The sequence below is a fragment of the Ptychodera flava genome, chromosome 21, assembly GCF_041260155.1.
Source record: "Ptychodera flava strain L36383 chromosome 21, AS_Pfla_20210202, whole genome shotgun sequence".
NCBI lineage: Eukaryota > Metazoa > Hemichordata > Enteropneusta > Ptychoderidae > Ptychodera > Ptychodera flava.
In genome coordinates, this window is record NC_091948.1 from 28754813 (window position 1) to 28775614 (window position 20802).

General features: G+C 36.3%; 2 protein-coding genes across 4 annotated transcripts in view; both read left to right on the plus strand.

Moving 5' to 3' along the window:
• The window catches only part of LOC139121921 (sperm receptor for egg jelly-like), an 80775-nt gene extending 75810 nt beyond the window's left edge, over nt 1–4965 (plus strand). The window contains exons 20-22 of the mRNA XM_070687243.1: nt 963–1253; nt 3912–4198; nt 4800–4965. Of these exons, the coding sequence (XP_070543344.1) occupies nt 963–1253; nt 3912–4198; nt 4800–4965 (744 nt within the window). The remainder of the gene's footprint in view (nt 1–962; nt 1254–3911; nt 4199–4799) is intronic.
• A 110-nt stretch (nt 4966–5075) lies between these two features.
• Nucleotides 5076–18752, plus strand: LOC139121924 (polycystin-1-like protein 2). Of its 3 annotated transcripts, XM_070687248.1 has the most exons (4): nt 5076–6054; nt 6985–7256; nt 13227–13374; nt 16594–18752. In XM_070687248.1, exons 1-4 carry the CDS (start codon nt 5076–5078, stop codon nt 17403–17405), a joined length of 2211 nt encoding a protein of 736 aa, XP_070543349.1. In that variant the 3' UTR covers nt 17406–18752. The 3 variants fall into 3 exon arrangements, with proteins under 3 accessions (XP_070543349.1, XP_070543351.1, XP_070543350.1); XM_070687250.1 differs by lacking the exon at nt 13227–13374; XM_070687249.1 differs by lacking the exons at nt 6985–7256; nt 13227–13374.
• The last annotated feature ends 2050 nt before the right edge of the window (nt 18753–20802 follow it).

Here is a 20802-nt window from a genome sequence, read left to right on the forward strand (position 1 = left end):
CTCTGATATGCCTTCACTGATTGCTGTCAAATTTTGCTCAATGACAAGACATGCACTAAGACTTACATATGCTAGCTTGTAGAATTATTATTTCATGATACAATCTAATATGGCTGCTAGTAGCCATTTTGTTCTATTTTTTACATGTCTCAAGCCATTACACACATGTCATGACTACCTGTTTTCTTTCAAATTTGCCAACAAGGACAAAATACCAAGACAAAAATATGCCTAGCAAATATTTTCAGGAATATGATCCAATATTGTAACCAGAGGGCCATTTTGTTCTGAGTTTTCCATGTCCAAATCCATTACTCACACTTACCTGGATCAATTTCATTCAAACCGTATTATGACTTACACATGTATATCAAATTTCTGATAGATTATCTAATATGGCTGCAAGGCAGCCAGTTTGTTCTGAGTTTTTCATACACACTCTTGTAACATAGCCACATCTATCAGCCAGTACTGATACACAAATTTAGCTAATATAAAACTAATTCCATTCGTATTATCAACATTGCACATGTCATATTTGCAGATCATATAAGGTTCAATACTTTCTTTGCCATTTTTTGATATATATGCTTTCAATTCACCATGATTCCATCTGTGATTTCCAAATTTAATAACAAAACGGGAACTATGTTATTACAATGACTTGTGTTCTTAGAAGGGCAATTATGTCCATTTTTTATGCCTCTGCTTATCAGCTTATCAGAGTGGTTGAATTGCTGTTGTCGTCAGTTATCCTCCGTCAAATAAGCCCGTCTTCTCTGATAGTACTGGACTCTCATGTTTGCTTTACAAGTCTCTGACCTGACTTGAATGTAATCAAAATGTTTCATCAAAATGTTAACACATCAAAGAAATGACTTTCATTTATTTTTCAGAAACTCATGCCAGAATGTTAAAAGGTCAAACTAAGTGAGAGGGAAATTTTATCTCATTTCTCCTAGGTGGATTCAAACTCGACAATTATGGATGTCAAGTGTAATTGTAATCATCTTAGTTTCTTTGGTATCAGCTTATTACCAGCACCTTACACAATACAGACAGCTCCCACAGCACCTTATACCGGTACTCTGTCAACAGCACCTGCTATAACCCCATTAATGGACATCCTAGATGTAAAGAGTTTGACCTTATTTGAAATTGTGACCCATCCAATAATACTTGCAGTTGTCACAACATTTGGAATCTATTTTACGATCATGGTATGGGCTCTGTGGAAAGACACTGATACAAGGGTAAGTGTCAAATATTGGCTGCAGATATTAAGATTTAAATTCAACTTCCTCATTCGCCTGCATGATTCAGTTTATTTTATTTTAACATCGATCACTAGCATTAAGTTCTCATTAGCTCCGCTGTCAGCGACGCGGAGCTTATCAAATAGGTTGATTTTCCGTCGTCGTCTGTCGTCGTCGTCGTCCGTCAACAATTGCCTTCTCCTCTGAAACTGCAAGTCCAATTGCTTTGAAATTTTATATGCACTTCACTTGGGGTAACCTCACTTCAGTTTGTTCAAATCGTGGTGAAATTTGCATATTTGTATTTTTGGGGCATTTTTTGGTGTTTTTGGTAAAAAAATCTTCTTCTCTGAAACCGCTTGTCCGATTGTTATGAAATTTGATATGCAGTTTACTTAGGGTGACTTCAGTCAGATTTGTTCAAATCGTGGTGAAATTTGCATATTTGTATTTTTAAGGCAATTTTTGTCATTTTTTGTAAAAAAATCTTTAAAAATCTTCTTCTTCAAAACTACGAGTCAGATAGCTTTGATATTTGGTACATATGTCCCTAGGGATGATCTATTTCAGATTTGTTCAAATTATGCAGAAATATGCAAATTTGCATTTTTAAGGCAATTTTTGCCATTTTTGGTCAAAAAATGTATTTCTCAAAACGTACTGATCTGATAGTTTTGAAATCCGGTATACAGGTTTCTATAGATGAACTAAGTAATATGTATTGAATTTCTGATGAAATCTGTAATTTTGTATTTTTGGGGCAATTTTTGCCATTTTTGGTCAAAAAATGTGTATTTCCAAAACTACTCATGTGATAGCTTTGCAATTTTGTATACAGGTTCCTACAGATCACCTTGATGATATTTATTGAAATTATGATGAAATCTGCAATTTTGTAATTTTGGGCAATTTTTGCCACTTTTGGTCAAAAATGTGTTTCTCAAAAAGTATTGGTCTGAAAGCTTTGAAATTTGGTATACAGGTTCCTACAGATGAGCTAAGTAATATATATTGAATTTCTGATGAAATCTGTAATTTTGTATTTTGGGGGCAACTTTAGCCATTTTTGGTCAAAAATGTGTTTCTCAAAAAGTACTCATCTGATAGCTTTGAAATTTGGCATACAGGTTTCTATAGATGAACTAAATGATATTTATTGAAATTATGATGAAATCTGCAATTTTGAATTTTTTGGGCAATTTTAGCCATTTTTGGTCAAAACATATATTTCTCAAAAAGTACTGGTCTAACAGCTTTGAAATTTGGTATACAGGTTTCTATAGATGAACTAAATTTGATCTTTTGAAATTATGATGAAATCTGCATTTTTGGGGGGGGGGGCAATTGTTGCCATTTTTGGTCAGAAAATTTATTCTCAAAAAACTACTCATCAGATAGCTTTGGTTGACATGTTCTTAGGGATGATCCGATGTGATATATTCAAAGTATGATGAAATCTTCAATTGTGTATTTTTGCAGCTATTTTAGCCACTTTTTTCTGGCCACTGCATTGAGCTATCAAAGATTTCCACCTTCTTCATCAACATGTGTCAAAAATAGTTATTCTCTACATAAACACAGCGGAGCTATATCGGCCGCTAGGTCGCTTGTTTTTCTTTTAACAACGGGAGTGTATCTTATAGGTACGTCAAGTTTGCTTTGTAAACTACAACAAAACTAGCACATAGTTTCACTAAGCAGTGATCATTTAAATTAAATTTCTTGGTAATACTCCCAAGTTTGTTAATTAAATTTCTTGGTAATACTCCCAAGTTTGTTTACAATCAGGCAGTATGTGAGTCAGATCAATGGGCTTAATATGCTTAATATTATATAGGGCTCAGCCCTTGGTGTCGTGCCAGGGGTTAAGATGGGCAATGTTATTTGTATTGATTCATAATAAAATATAATTAATTGTTACGTTTATATGACAACTATGCCCACTTTCTCTCTGATGAAAACAGTTCATGTACGTACACTGACGTACACGACGTCAAACCCTGCAGTGCAGGAATAGATTTTCTGTAATGTGTAAAAATGTTGAACAAAAATTGACAATTTTTACCATCAAACAGCCTATTGTGTTAAACAAGGGACGTATTATGCCATCGTTACCATTGCAATGGTAACCGCATTGCCCACCTTCCACTTGCAAGCTGAAAACTAGAGCGTTCCGTCTAAAACTGGCAATTTTTGAATCTAGTTATTGACACAGGGGGCGCTTTTCTAAAATTCAATCCCAGCATTCTTTGTGTATGCCCCCGTTCATATGCACGACAGTTTTCTCCCATTTTCTACTTTTTATGCGTGATATTAACGATATTTTGTATCAGCGACAAGTTGGATAATAACACTAACTGGCTAACAAAAGATATATTTTATAAATGGCATGTTATAAAATAATAATTTGCACGTTTTGTATTTGTTTATTTACGAGTACTCAAAAAAACATGGCAGCACCCATGAAGGTAGGGTACACTTCCGGTTAGTCGCATAGTATATTATGAATAAGCGCATGCGTAGTCAGTAAGCCGCTGGCGCGACTATTAATCACTTTAATTTATCAATGCATCAAATTGTGTGCATTGTGGAGATGGTTATTGTGAACTTGTATGGAAGTTGTAACTGCTTTTGATTTCTCTCTTCGGTGCTCAGGATAAGGTTGTGGTGTTGGAGGATAATGATCCATTTTCCAAGTACCGTTACCATGTCACAGTGTTCACAGGGATAAGACAAGGTGCTGGGACAACTTCAAATGTTGCTATTACAATTAATGGCTTGAACAGCAGCAGTGAAACACATCTATTAAATTCTTCAAAATCAAAGAGAAGAGTACTTCAGCGGGGTTCAGTAGACAGATTTCTTCTGACAACACATGAATACTTAGGTGACCTTAGCTGCATCAGACTTTGGCATGATAACTCAGGTCATAGTCCATCATGGTAGGTACTGTGGGAGTTTAGTTCCCATTTTTAAAAAGATGAATGATGTAATAAAAAGGCTCTCTGAAGAGACAATGAAAGTTGAGAATAATCAACAAAATTTAAATGGAATTAAATTAAATGGAATGCAAATCAAGTTTGGCTGTGACCAAACTCTTTTGAGGGAGTGTGATTATGTATTGAAGAGCATGGCTTGCATCATTCAATTATTCTACATTGCTATATGTGGAAGACCATGGCTTCCATCATTCAGTTAGTCTATTTTGTGATTTGACTGAAATTTGATGGATCTGTTGATAGCCAGAAGGGCCGGTATTATTACATATGTACCACAGATTACCAATCTGTCGGCAGCGAAATAAAGTTCGTATTTTCACTGACAGAGTAATATTATTAGGTGTACCGTGTCTGTAGAACACATCGCGTCCTTTGTATTCCAAAGTGGAACCACTAATCTGTACTCAGTTGTTGTGCAAAGGCATAGCAACATAATATACATGGAAACAAGGCAATAGTGTAAAGCATATTATAGGTGATGGCTTCTGTATCAGGACTGGTGAAGGGAAAATTACATACTGAAGGCATGTTATTTCTGTTACAGGTACATTGGCCACATATTGGTACATGATCTACACGCAAATATTCATTGGGTATTTATTGCCAATGCTTGGTTGTCAGCAAAGACTGGACTTTTGGACATCACTCTACCCTGCTCATCAGAAAAGGAATTGATAAATTTGCAGAATAGTTTCATTACAAGATGGTGAAGAATCTTCAAGACTGCTATGTATTTCTCAACATCTTTTCTTGTCAACCTAAAAGTCAATACACTCGGATTCAAAGACTTTCTTGCTGGCTTTCCTTCATTCTGTGTTCCATGTTGGTGAGTCTAGCGCTGTTTGGTATGAACCACAGCAAAACAAAGCAAGATATGGCAAATGGCCAGTTCAGACTAACCTTGACAGATCTCATCATTGGCATTTGTACCGTTGTGATAGTTATACCGGTCAACCTCATTATCATGCAAATATTCCGAAATGTTCCGTGGAGAAGAAAGTTGCAACCAAGAGAAAAGATGACAGAGAGCTTACACAGTTTTCAATCTTTCACCTCTGATGTCTCAGAAGATGAACTACATTCATTTAATCAGATGAGGTATAAACTAATTAATGCTAGACATAAACTGAGAGAAATGCAGAAACAGCCACTGCCAAGAGATCCAAACGATGTATGGAAGAACTTTGAAATGCCTAAAGAGCTTGACTTTTATTACACAGACTGGCAAGAACATGGACATCTGACACTGTCAGCAAGTATTGACCAAGGGATTTCCACAGATACCTTTCATACAGCTGAACACAAATCCTCATCAAGTGAAACAGACTTTGGGAAACAGAGACAAACCAGCAGCAGACATGATGCTGTTTCTCTTGAAAGTGTAACATTGGAAATAGCTGACCATACATCTCAGCAAAAAAAGAAAAAATGCATTGAGATAAGTGTATGTTGCAATAGACAAAATTGTCACATGATCAGTTGTTGTCAAGGCAACCAATGTTTCCAGACATGTTGCTGTGGTAATTACAGAGGAGCCTGTTTGACACTCCTTGGCTGGTTCATGATTGCTTCTACTGTAGCCACATCAGCTTGTCTAATTGTCTTGTATGGCTATAAGTATGACCAACAGAAATCCTTAGATTGGCTGACATCACTATTGCTGTGTTTGGTAATTACACCGATTATCCAGCCCTTGTTCTTGGCGTTGATGGCTGTCATAGCTGCAGCCATCTCTTTCAAGACATTAGATGATCAGTATTTGCCCTCAAGTGAAGATGTTGTGCACCATGTTAAGTCTGGTAAGTATATGGGCAAGACTGTTCCTACATTCAGATTTAAAGCTGAATGTCTTGGGGACAGATATTTTGACTCTCAAACTTTTCCAATTCTTTTCTGATCTACCGCTCGTGGGGAATAATTTTCAAGCCCTCTGAGTAAGAAACCCTTTCACCATCTTAGTTTTTTGAAAATAAACACTTATTTTCCTCCATAGAGTTAATTGGATGGAAGCCATTTTGAATTTCAAATATCAGTTAATATTGGGTAATTTATTCTCAAGTACTAAAATTTGCACAGTGACCCCATATCTTTATTCTTAATTTCAAAGACAACAGTTGAAAGATTCCTTCATGAAAGTTTGAGCAAAAGTTTTAACTATAAGGCACATACTACCTTAACAAATGTTACACCACCTCAATTAAAAATCAATTGTGAAAATCATACATGTTTAAAGTGACACATTAGTGAACACTTAATATTGCTGCAACTGAGACCAATTTTCAATTGTTTATGGAGCTTTAATTACTGTAGTATGAAAGCAGGATCATGATAAATAACCAGCAGATGTGTTTCATCTTCTCAAAGTCTGGGTTTCATCTACATGAGCTGTTGATGTCCGCGTGTTTGGGTCTGGAAGTCCATACGGTATCCTGCAATCATACTGTGTCTATCTTCTGTAAGATTATACTCAATCCTCCTACTCAGTAATGAAGCACTCTTGTCATTTGCCAGTATATTCAATTTAATTTTGATGACAGGTAAACGTTTTATAGTGACAATGTCAAGCTCTACCATCAAAGGCAACTTCTATTCTAGAAGTTGTCGAGCTGTCTCCCCTGTTGCTGATATCTTTCTCCCTGATATTCCCATCCTGGCACTGACGCTTATATCAATACACCAGATAGTAAATTCACTGTATTCAGCACAGGTATTTTCTGTGTGACCCACAGATGATACTGAATGGAAGCCAGATGAGCTTGGAAAGTGGCTGAAGAAAGTAAGGGATCTAAGGAAATGTTCAGGATACTTGCCACCATCAAACAAACTGCTGGCTTCTAAGGAGAAGCACCAACTTGCAGAAGCGACCTCGTCACTGAAGGAGTTGATTTGCTATGTAATGTTCTGGCTACTTGTAGTAATCATATCCTATAGCCAACAATCAGGACAAGCTATCCTTGCAAACAATGTCCTAAAACAGACATTCACCGAAGACTTTCACAAGGTATATAGCTTGTTGAGAGATGAGGTTTTAGCTCTTTGAGTGCTCTAATTTTTTTCCAACCAAAATTTTCGCGCAATTTTTACAAATTTTTATGCAATTTGTTTGATAATTTTGGACTAAGTGGAAATCACATTTCATTGGCTAAATTTTTAAGTCAAAATTTTTGCAGAAATCTCAAAAAATTGACTGGGGTATATTTTTCAAGGCTACAGAAATTGATTTTGGCGTTCAAAGGGTTAAGCCAATGCTGTGTCAGCTGAAAGATGTTGATAAACATTATTGTTGCATTTGATGGCCATAACAACTACAATAATTATAATTAGACAATTGGACCATTTGCCAAAAGTCTGAACAGTAAGTCCCATTGGTCAACGTAACATTACTCTTCTGTGACAATATATTACTATTGGTAAGATATGAAATGGTATGGATAAAATTGTGATAGTATTGTATCATTGTCAGCAACTGTGTTATTCTAAACACCAAGAAAGTAAAAAGACACTTGTTATTCATTTTTCTTTTATCTTAGTACAGTTTCTTTACATTTCAAATAATACTCAACAGTTTTAGAAACAGTGGGCTGGAGGCCAAAATAGCGTCCTTATGTTGCTGCAATTGTCTATCCATCTATCCTTCCATCTGTCCATAAAAGGATTTTGTTCCAGTCATAATTTGAAATCTGTTGGTCAGCATATCATGCCATTTGATATATTATATCATCATGGGAAGATTAGATCTGATTAGATTTTGGTTTATTTGGTTTGCATAATTAATGATCTTTTGCATATATAATGAATTTGCGCATTAGGCCACATATCAAGAATTACTCAACCAAATTTGATTTAACTGTGCAGGTACTCAAACTTTCCCTTACAAAAAAGTCCTATTGGACTCCAATAGGAATCAGTCTGATAGGATTGTCCAATAGTATTTTGAGACAATATCCTATTAGACAGTCCCATAGTAGTCCAATAGGAATGCGACACCTGTCCTATGAGACAGTCCCATAGTAGTCCAATAGGAATATGACACCTGTCCTATGAGACAGTCCCATAGTAGTCCAATAGGAATGCGACACCTGTCCTATGAGACAGTCCCATAGTAGTCCAATAGGAATGCGACACCTGTCCTACGAGACTGTCCCATAGTAGTCAAATAGGAACATTAGACATGTCCTATTAGACAGTCCTATGGTAGTCTAATAATAATATGTCCTATTAGACAGTCCTATGGTAATCCAATTTGAACATTAGAACGTTCCATTGAACTCAGCCTGTACATGTGTAGACATTGTTATTGTTGAGGAATGAATTCTTGTCTGGACTAGAATTAAAATGTAAACAATAACATTTGCATTTAACACATATAGACGCTAAGAAGACAAGCTATATAGTGGGTGTTTCAATGTTCATTAGGGAGCAAAGAAAAACTTACAATGGATATACTTTTGAACAAAGAAACTTTATTTTTATAATCAGAAAAATATTATACAAAGCTGTGTGTTACAATTATCTAATTGAACTATTATGGCTGAGACTGCAGAAGCATATCCACATAGAAATTAAGGTCTACCTTCATGAAATTTTTGAGTTGCAGCTTTATCTGGCTGGCTCTTGTTTTAGGTGATAAGTTAATTTGATGCTGCTATGTAATGTATCCAAAAGTTACACAAAACATTTAATTTTCAGTATCATAATTTTAATAATTCAAAAGCCAAATGAGCTCTATCAGCATAGAAAGAATTCAGGTTTCATGATGGCAATACATGAGTAGAAATCGTTGAGATATCAACTTCCTGTTTGTTATGTAACAGGGGGTCCAACCCCGTTGTTCCATTGCTCCTTTGTCTCACATAAATATCAATGCATTTTGACCATATGTATCCAATCACTAACTACATTACTACCTTGGCTTTAAACTTCACTCCTGTTTATATTCTTTGTGTGGACTGAAATGCCTAGTCAACAAGCTAGAAGTCACACAATGGGTATACACTGGATCATGAGCAGGCAAGTATAGACAAAGGACTATTGTAAACCTGGCTATTTCCGTAACTATTCAGTCTTCAAAAGGAAAACACTGACATATAATAAACTTTCCTACCTAACTTTGCTGTACTACAGTGATATAAAAGCTGTAAAACACCCGGTTATGCTGCCACGTACACAGTCCTTTTTCAGAGCTACAACTGACCCCTTTTGTCTGTTCTGCAGCGGCCATCTTGTTTTGATGATGCTAGCCCATAATGCACTGCAGCCACCCAAATGCATTATGGGCTTAGGTTTTCCAATAGGACAGTCTAATAGGACTTTAAAAAGGTGTAACAAAATATGTGTTGATCAGACATTATAGCTAAGATAATGAGGTGATATTGATTCTCATTTATGAATTTGAAGTGCTGGTAGTTGTAATAGTCTTCAGTCTGTGGAAACTCAATGATATTGTAACTATGTGTTACTCATATGTACGCATGAGCCAGCATGTAAACTTGATTTCTGGGCCTATTTATTGATTTATTTTATTGATTTAAGTGTTTGTTTATTTATTTATGTATTTTGCTTGCTTGTATATTTTTTTCATTTAATTCTAGAAATATCAAAATGCAATATTTTTACAAACCATGTTTCCTTCAGTACCAGTCCAAAGATTAATTGCAAATTAATTTGCAAAATATTTTGCTCTCTGAGAATGGTAAGAATAATTTTGTCAGAGCAATAGCAAAAGCTAATGATTCTGACAGAATTGAATAAATCCTATTTGAATGTCATTTACAAAAGGATTGTCCTCTAGGACATTCAGGGATTGTTCCCATAGGACAAGAATGGTCCCACATAGTTCCTATTGGAATTTCATTTACAATGGGATTGTCCAATAGGACTTAAAATCATCATTCCTATAGGACCAGCCTGGTCCTACACCGTTCCTGTGGTACTCCTATTGGACCACGGTCAATCCCACTTGGGTCCTATAGGACTTTTTCGTAAGGGTTTTTAATGGTCTTTATACTACACTAAAAGTTTGGTGGGCGTGGCATATAGATTATAAGCCTGTTTGCATATTTTGTGAATTTTCATGATTTGGCTCCTTACCAATACTGAAATCAACAATTTGACCAGACCTCAGCTTTGATCATACTTAAGTCTACTTATGTTGAAAGTTTGATGGACTTTACATTCAAATGATTTGCTCATTTGCATATGTAATAAAATTCTTTAATTAGGCCATATATGAAAACTGAGTATACTGCATTTAGCTTTTGATACATTGCTTATTAGTCCCCACGGACACCGTCCGGGGGGACTTATAGGTTTGGTCATGTCCGTGCGTGTGTGCGTGCGTGCGTGTGTGCGTGCGTCCGTCCGTTCACGCAGATATCTCAGAGATGCAAGAAGCGATTTCATTCAAACTTGGTACAAGGATTACTTCATATGTCATACAGATGCACGTCAATTTGTTTTGTGATACGATCCAATATGGCCGCCAGCGGCCATTTTATTACGATTTTTTCATGTACAGAGCCATAACTCAGACATGTTTCAACCGATTTTATTCAAAGTTGGTACAAGGACATTGACCAATGTCATAGATATGCATGTCGATTTGTTTTGTGATACGATCCAATATGGCCGCCAGGCGGCCATTTTATTACGATTTTTTCATGTACAGAGCCATAACACAGACATGTTTCAACCAATTTTATTCAAAGTTGGTACAAGGACATTGACCAATGTCATAGATATGCACATCATTTTGTTTTGTGATACGATCCAATATGGCCGCCAGGCGGCCATTTTATTACGATTTTTTCATGTACAGAGCCAGATCTCAGACATGTTGCAACCGATTTTATTCAAAGTTGGTACAAGGACATTGACCAATGTCATAGATATGCACGTCATTTTGTTTTGTGATACGATCCAATATGGCCGCCAGGCGGCCATTTTATTACGATTTTTTCATGTACAGAGCCATAACTCAGACATGTTTCAACCGATTTTATTCAAAGTTGGTACAAGGACATTGACCAATGTCATAGATATGCATGTCGATTTGTTTTGTGATATGATCCAATATGGCCGCCAGGCGGCCATTTTATTACAATATTTTCATATACAGTGCCATAACTCAGACATGTTTTAAACGATTTTATTCAAAGTTGGTACAAGGACATTGACCTATGTCTTACGTATGTACATCAATTTGTTATGTGATACGATCCAATATGGCCGCTAGGCAGCCATTTTATTACGATATTTTCATGTACAGAGCAATAACTCAGACATGTTTCAACGGATTTTATTCAAAGTTGGTACAAGGAGATTGACTAATGTCATACATATGCATGTCAATTTGTTATGTGATACGATCCAATATGGCTGCCTTGCGGCCATTTTATTACGATTTTTTCCTGTCGAGGGCCATAATACTCTAAGGCATATCTTAACCGATTTTATTCAAAGTTGGTACAAGGACATTAACCCATGTCATACATATGTATGTCAATTTGTTTCTTGATATGATCCAATATGGCTGCATGGCAGCCATTTTGTTACAATTTTTTCGTGTCCTTAGCCAAAACTTGGGCATGTCTCAATTAATGAAGAGGACTCTATCCTCTTAGGACATGTAATCAAAGTACCCATTAACAAGTGGGGACTGTGTCATCAACGATGACTTGTAATAAGATTTATTTAAGCTCAAAGTTTGATGATTGCAACATTCCATTATTAGCTCATTTACATATTTAATGAATGAATATGTGAAAGTAGGTCATATATTAAAGAATGCACTTCAATTGATGAGATCAATCTGAATGTTTTAAGGTACTAACAATTTTGTGATTGTGATATGCTCATTATTATATTATTTACATAGTTAATGGCTTTCTGAAATCAGGCTATACATCAAAACTAAATGAAATGACTTTGATCATACTTCATTTGTCACACTTATACTTTGCTTAATATTTAATGACCTCAATGTACTGACTAATAGCTGATTTGCATATCTAATGAAATTCTATACGTATCGGTATGCTATGAGTCAAAAGTGAATCTTCTGAATTTGATCAGAGGTACAGCAGTTATATAATACTTACATTAAGCCATACTTGAAGTTGATGGGTACGACAGATCACAATTAGCTCATTTGCATACTAATTGACTTTCTGCAATTAGGCCGGTGAGCAAAACAGAATGCAGTGGATTTGATCAGACTTCAAAGGTACATTTGACATACCTACTTTTGCTTGTGCGGAAAGTGTGATGGGCATGACTTGACTATGCCATACTTATATATTGTAATGCTGTAAGTTAGAGAAGTGTGACATGGCGAAATGACTTCATTTGCATATTTATGAATGGCCCATTGTATGTAGGCCAAATATCAGGGCTTAATACTCTCAACTTAAAGGTATACAGTCACCTGTAATCTAAACATGCTCATATATGGTCAAAGGGGTTTTCCTTGGTATTCAAAATGCTCATGTGAGGGCGCTGTTTTTAAAAAGCGTCCACCCGCTTAAAATCTGTGATTGGTTAGATTTTCTGTTTGCATGGTAACTGTGGCAAAATTGGAACAGGTGACAGTATACCGTACCTTTAACAAGAACAAAGATAAATGGCCTGTGTTTACCGCAAACATAAGCATGATGAGAAGCATCAAATTTGCATGTATACCAATAGCGTACACAAATATGTATAAACACCAATAATTGTTTGTTATTTTGCTTACATATAAAGTATCTAATTCATTCCTTTTGGCACATGGTATCCACCTCTGTCGTACTTTGAGTCTATGAAATTTTATTTATTACACTGAAATAATGTACAAAAAAGATATTTGCTGTGGTTGTAGTTCCATAGATACTGGCATATGAGGTTATGCCCTTGTAAATCAGATATATGAATTAGCTGGTAAGATTTTAGCAAAGGCAATGTTAATTATTTAACATTTCTCTACATTTGATAGATTACCAAATATGACGATGTATCAAGCTGGATGAATAGCTCACTTGTACCAGTTTTGTATAGAGGCACTTCAGGGACAATAGATATTGACTGTGGTTGTGTAATGCTGATAGGTAGTGCTAGAGTTAGACAAGTCAGGGTCAAACCAGGTAGGCAGAAAGAAGTTTGATATCAGAGTAGTATATTAGATGGGGGTATAATGTAGTATGCTCTATTTTATTATATATTATATGGTCAAAGTACACACATAGCATGCTGGGTAAAATAACATCACATGAAGGTTCACAGAATTGAGTTTTGGTTGATCCATTTTGTGAGTGTTTTTTTACTTATCACAAATATGCAGACTTTGATTTTGTTTTGGTAATTTATAAAATTTCACAAAAATTCATCAAATTGGCAAACTGAATCCTGATCAGGGAATATTTAGACAGGACTTGCACATCAGTTTGATCCAAATTTGCAAAACAAACATTTTAATAAGGCAGACATTTAATGTTTATATTCTAGTGGAAATACCACAGTACTGATAGATTCATTTCAAGAGGCAAAACCTTTACAACTTTTTGATCCGTTTTGACACTTTAATTTGCAAATTCAAAAACATTTATTCAGAAGATATATTTCAGTTACAGTGACATGCCAACCTAGATGTTAGTATTCTGTTACAGCGTTAGACCAGTTATCGGAATACCAAATTAGGTAATTACCCAGCGAATTAGCTGAACACTTTGCTATTTGACCTGGCGTTTACCTATACAAGAGTCTGTTTTATTGTCTGAAGACTGATAAGAAATCCACCAAACTCAGCAGGCAGCTCCTCCACTGAGTAAAGTGATATGCCTACACTGGAACAAACCATTTTCAACTGGCAGTTAGTTCATGGGAAAATCGTGAAAAGGGGAATAAAATATTACGGTGTAAAACAATCTATTGTAGTCATTTTGTATCCTTGGCCTAAACCTGACGGATTTTGCCTCGGTAGGTGATTTGGAATTGAAACATTGCCGCATTCCTTGTATTGATCTAGAGTGTACAAAACTGTCATCAAATTTACCGCCTTCCATGAGCCCAACACCCATGTTGATAGAACAATCCATTTTTTTATATGATTGGATGGTTGCTCTGACAGTCAATGTTTCTTTGATGTATGTAATTCTGATTCAAAAACTAGTAATATTATGCATATACAGTGTTGGAAACTGGCCAAAATATTTGCCAGACATCAGGACTGGTAACTTTCAAAACTTGCCTGTCCTGCCAGAAAGTTGCCTGTCCTGAATTTTTGACAAATCGATTCATTCAAAAAACACAAAACCATTATGTACTTCAAACTGTAAACAACTTTATTTTCAACATGAGTATTAACTGTGATCTTACAAACAAACTGTTCTGAATTCCACTGTTTGAAATGAATTCTAATCCGGACTTGAATACAAAATTTCTACAATAACAATTCTGATAACACTCTGATACATTGTGTTTATAACCGAGTACTGGACATTTCATCATGGATCTGTGCATGGTCTCCTTGATGAAATCAGTGCTGACGTGAGTCAAGCACAGATTACATCAAGTCAGTGTCACTACCAACATCACTTTCCAGGAGATCAGAAAAGTCTGGAGCCTGTCACAAACTGTCCTTTTGCGTAGTTACGGTACTTATCTGCCGGCTTCCGTCCTGACAGTGGACTGTAGATCGCTCTGCATACCTTACAGTAAAGTTTGGTATCATCAGTGATCAGCCAAGCAAACTCTGTCTTCCAAGACGCGACGACTTTCCTTTTCCGTTTCGTCCTATCGTACGCATTGATGGCTTCCTTCTTACTTTCACCGGTGTCTTTATTTTTCTTTTGGGGAGGTTCTATGCCAAGGAATCGACTCAACATTGTGTTTACCTAACGCAAACCCGTGCCTTTGTTGAACTTGTACTTGTGCTGGAGGACGCATGTACACTGGCTGATATCGCGCAAATCTCGCTTAGTGTGAGATTTACTAGTATGAGCGACTCCCTGTTTACCCGTGTTTACATGTCGCGCTAGACTCTCCACAGTCGCTGTGCCTTGTTTTGTGCGCGCCCACGATGGGACTGCATTCGAACGCTACGCGCTGCCAGACACAGCGACTGTCGGTTTTTGCAAGTATATGAATATTCATAAGGGTTGTGACTTCAAAAGAAACACCTATCTAACTGGGCGGAGAGAATATATACTAGTAGCTAGTAAACCTATATACGCGGTATGGTTTTATTTTTCATTTCTAATTTTATTTGGCTATGGTACTTGTCATTTTTTATTTGATTAATGGATGTGTGCAGTTCCATAAAGTACCCGGATCGCGTCGTGTCTCTGAAGGGCGCGCGCGTGTTCCAACAGCATGAACAGGGAAGAACGAGAATCGCAGGGTCTCTGCCAGACTAATATCTCGCTTGCATTGCGTTCCGGCGTCACACAGTTGCACAGTTTCAGTAGAATAAGCGCGTCGAAATCGGACGTATTGGTATACTACATTTCGTTTATTTTACACAACATCTAGAAGCAGCTGATTGATGAGATTACTGGGTATGCCGTATGGGCTACTATCGAGAGCCCGACACACGGACGTGGAAGTACAATTTTCCTCCCGTCCGACTGAAAAGTTACCCGTCTCGGACGGGAGGACGGGCGGTAGTTTCCAACGCTGGCATATATACAAAGACAGGATACAAAATGACAGCGGCAAATCATGCTTTACACTTAAAACATTTTATTCCCCCGCTCAAAACTCTCCCATGAACTAGCCGCCAGTTGAAAATGGTTTGTTCCAGTGTAGGCATATCAGTTTACTCAGTGGAGGAGGTGCCTGCTGAGTTTGGTGGATTTCTTATCAGTCTTCAGACCATAAAACAGAGGCTTGCTTAGGTAAACGCCAGGTCAAATAGCAAAGTGCTCAGCCAAGTTGCTGGGTAATTACCTAATTTGGTGTTCCAATAACTCGTACGCCAAGTGTAATAGTTAGCTTTTGCAACTTCTCTTGATGTTAGTGGTTAGAATTCTCAAGATTTAGATTTTCAGAGGATGTTTTTTGCCAAGTTTGTATTTACAAACTATTGGAATGGAGCAGAAATCGTATACCTGCAGAATTACATAGAACAACTGTAAAATACATCAAAATGTAGCTGATTACTCACCAATTATTAATTGTTTAAATTAGCAGTGAAATATTTTGATAGATAAGATGGAAATGCTTAGAAATGACATGATAAAATGTTTATGAAGTCCTTGAGAATTATCCATACAATGTAGAACTTGCCTTTAATTAATGTCTAATCCATTGTTTGTTGGGTTTTTCTCAGCTCATTGTGATTTCCTTATCATTTAATATTACAGACAGCTGTGAGGTAAACAAAGTTATGAAGAAGCATTTGCATTCTTGCAGTGATGACTACAGTTTCAGTGCAGAAGACACACGATCATTTGCTGGCTCTTGGGAAAGAGAGATATCTTCATCAAAACCATCCAATATGTGGCATTATGCATCAGCTGGTCAAGCACAAGGCAGCTATGTATGGGGCAAACACTCCTTCTACAGTAGAGGAGGCTATATTGCTGATTTGGGATCATCTGCTGAAGATGCATTCAAGGTTATTGAAGAGATTACCGAGTCGCAATGGTTTGATCATAATACAAGGGCAGTGTTTGTTGAATTGACAGTTTACAATGCACAGAGCAATCTCTTTAGTGTTGTTACTTTACTGTTTGAGTACTCTTCAACAGGGTCTGTTGATGCATCCTATGAGTTCCTGACAAGTCAATTCTATAAATACATGTTTTTTATAGATTATTTTGTCCTGTTCTGCCAGTGTCTGTACCTGATAGTTATGATGTGCTTGATTTTGAATGAAGTATTGACTTTATGGCATCAAGGCTATAAATACTTCATGAGCAGTTGGAATTACATGAATTTGATGATCATCTTTCTCTCAGTGCTTGCTGTCATGATGTTTGGTGCATTCTTTTATAACTTTCACCATTCAATGGCAAAATTTAAGAGCAATAGGAATGTATTCACAAGTTTCTACACAGCTGCTATATGTAACGAAGGTTATCTTATCCTCTCTGCAAGTCTGGTATTTATCTGGACACTTAGATACTCAAACTTTTGTGTTTCAATAATCTATTTGGTGTGTTGCATACAGTAATGCTTCAAGCAAATCGACTCATCCTGTCATTCACTTTTTTCTTAGGAATGGCGCTTGTGGCCTTTTCTCACTACTGTGTCATAGCTTTTGGCCCATACTTGAACAGTTTCAGAAATATGTCTCATTCATACATGTCTGTACTTGGAGTAATGCTGGGAGGATTAGATTCTTCTGAACTACTATCTTATGACAGAGTCCTTGCCTATATGGTATTTGTTGTTTTCTTATTTAGTGTTGTCTTTATTCTACAGCCCATGTTTGCTGCTATCATGATTGATTCATTTCTTCGGGCAACTCAGAAAAAACAGAAAGTTAGTCAACACCACAACTTTATGTCTATTCTGTTTCAGAAATACTGTGCCTGAACCTGTATAAAGTACAAGAATAGCATTAGAATTTTATGATGTTAGATATGACTCTTGGATGCAATTTCGTCTTTTGAATTACCATACTAGGTAACATTTCACAGTTTGCATTTAAATGACGGTTTTAATGTTTTTTAAAGTGGTGTATATATTTGATAGACTTAAAGGTAACGTTTTACAGTTTGTATTTAAACGATAGTTTTAATGTTATTTATTTACAGTAAGTATTGAAATGACAGTTTTAATGTTATTTAAAGTGGTGTATATTTGACAGACTTGGAGGTTTAAAGTTCTGTTTTGCCAAAGTCAGACAATTTTTGTGTATTTACTGCTATAGCAATTTCATTGCAATCAAAATACTATGTTATATGTACAAAGTTGTCAAGCACAAACTACTAGACAGACTGTACAGATACTATTTGATCTACAGCATTGTATTGTGTTATTATTGAAAACTATGTATCAAATAAAGACATATTTATTGTGTAACATTAACTGGAGCAAAGTCAGTTTCATGTCCTAGCATCTTTTTACAGTTTTCAACTTTTTAATTATTAAGATAATGCAATTTGTCAAATTTCTTGTTGTATTTTACCTTCTCAGAGAATTCATAATTTACCTGCCCTTGAGACAGTGACAGAGAAGGTAGTAGCTTTTTCATTCAAGCCCTCATGTTTTCTTGTTTGAAAAATAGCTATAGACAGTTAGTGAAGAAGGGAAGAAATTAATATTTAATTATATGTATAATAAACATTTATATTGAAATAAGACTTAATTTTCTGTCATTTTCAGACAAAGCCAGGAAAGTAGTGTGATATATTGTTACAGTTGTAATGACATGCAATATTTTCCCAACAATTTTCATCTCCTGATGAAAGAGATTGCAAGATACAAAAAATGCATTATGTAATGCATGACTTTAGTGGAGTGACACTCAAATTAATGTTTTGCTCTTTCTTTTATTAAAAATTTTGAAAATGCATGCATTGTGTACTGAGTGATTTTTAGTTCCCACTGACAAAGTCCAGGGGGTTATAGACTGGGCTCCATCTGTCCGTCCATCTGCAGATATCTCAGACCTGCCTGGCCCATTTTATTTTCAACTTGGCAAAAGGAAAACTCATAGTACATTGATTTGTTCCGTAATACAATCTAATACGGCCACCAGTGCCATTTTCTTGCCATTTTTACATGTCCAGAGCAGTTACTAAGACATGCCGTGACAGTTTTCTTTGAAACTTGGCACAAGGGCTATACACACTATATATGACATACATGTGCAAGACAAATTTCTTCATGATACAATTTTACTAATTTACCACCAGGCAGCCATTTTGTTCTGATTTTTTATGCTCACAGTGATGTCACATAGACATTGAACTTGCACTTTTTAGTATTTCATGTGCAGACAACAAAGCTTTGTGAAAAGGTGTTCAAGTGAAGTTTTTCAGCGGATGGGGAAATTCAAAAATAATCCGTGGGCAGGGAGAAAAAGTCAATTTTTACTTTGGGCAGGGAAGAGAAAAATCCTGGCAGAGGGTACTGGAAAACAGGTAAAGGGAAGGGAATGCTGTGGTTGAGAGAACTTTAGGGAAGATTTTAATAAGCCATGTCAGTGGTTGGGAGAGGGCCGTGGGAAGCTTCAACTGTTGTGGAAAGCAGGCAGACCATAGATAGATCATAGATACTGGAGGACCCTGGGCATTAAAATTCAGTGGGAGGACACTTCCCTTCAAATCATAAGATTAAGGGGTGGACCATTTGATATCCTGGGGGGGCTTGGAAGATTGGTGGAGAGCTATTATTATTTTTTTTCCCACCTGCTCCACCATGAATTATTTTTTTTCTACAGGTTATATGCTGGCAACTTTTTTTTTCACTTTCCTTCTTCGAGATATTTTTTTTTTACCAATTTCGATGCAATGTTTGTTTGCCTGGTTTTTCACACCCAGTAACAAGATGCTGTTCTATCGCACACAGACTATATTCAAGAAACTAAATAAAGATATGTAATACATGTACATTTTTGATACACTTTACAAAAACACATTTGTAAAATCATGTACATTTATGGCATTTACATGTCAGTGTTGTCCTTACATTGAAAGTAGCCGGGTAATTTAAGAAAGTAGACGGGTGGAATGCGAGGGAGCGAAGCGACTGAGTGGCGAGTGAGCGAAGCGAACGAGGGGTGTCCCCCCTCTCGCAAGGCGAAAAATGAAATTTTGGAGTGGAAATGGTTTTCTCTGGTGGCATCTGAGGTGACATTTACAGACTGAAACAGTACTTTTGTTGTGTGTCTTAGACGTGGCTCACATACAACAAAACAAACAAACATGATTTTGTTTTGTTTGTATTATTTATGACACACTTATGGTTTTATTTGCAGTGAAGATGTAACATTTAATCTTAAATCACCTGCTGTCTGCTCATTTCATTGCCCATTTCCCATTCTTCATTACCACATAGTAGTTTCCCCAAAACCATCGAACTCATTCAATTCTAATCGAAACACATTCGCTTTTGTTAAGAAAAACATTGGTAAGATAATTCACTATAACAGTGTTCGCATTTACGAATAAAACATGCGTATATAGAAAACTCATAATAATGAAAAAATGTGTAGAGAGTCGATCCAATGCATAATAATATTACGCATTGGATTGAGTCTCTACGCATTTTTTCATTGTTATGAGTTTTCTATACGCAAACGATAATAGTAAAATGTTTGCAGGCTGTCTCTCTTCTTGTGGTATTTTGACAAAATCCATACATTCAGATTTACACATTTCTGGAAAACACTGGTGAGCAATTTCAATTTCAGCATACTTCCTCTAATCAGAAGGTCATGTATACTGTACAATTGTTCATATTCAGTTATTGTTCCTCAAGCTTGAAATGGTTTATGCTTTATAAAACTCCAGAGCTACTGCTTGATTTTTATTGATGCTGCAGTGTGCATCGAACAATTGCCAAGATTTTTTTTTCCGAGTCGCAATGGTCCATAATTGTTTTTCCATCAGCCACTTAAA

Coding starts and splice junctions, on each gene's coding strand:
- LOC139121924 (XM_070687248.1), top strand. CDS start 5,076: ATGTTGGTGAGTCTAGCGCTGTTTGGTATGAACCACAGCAAAACAAAG. Junction 7,257..13,226: donor TCACCGAAGACTTTCACAAG/GTATATAGCTTG, acceptor TACATTTGATAG/ATTACCAAATATGACGATGT. Junction 13,375..16,593: donor ACAAGTCAGGGTCAAACCAG/GTAGGCAGAAAG, acceptor TTAATATTACAG/ACAGCTGTGAGGTAAACAAA.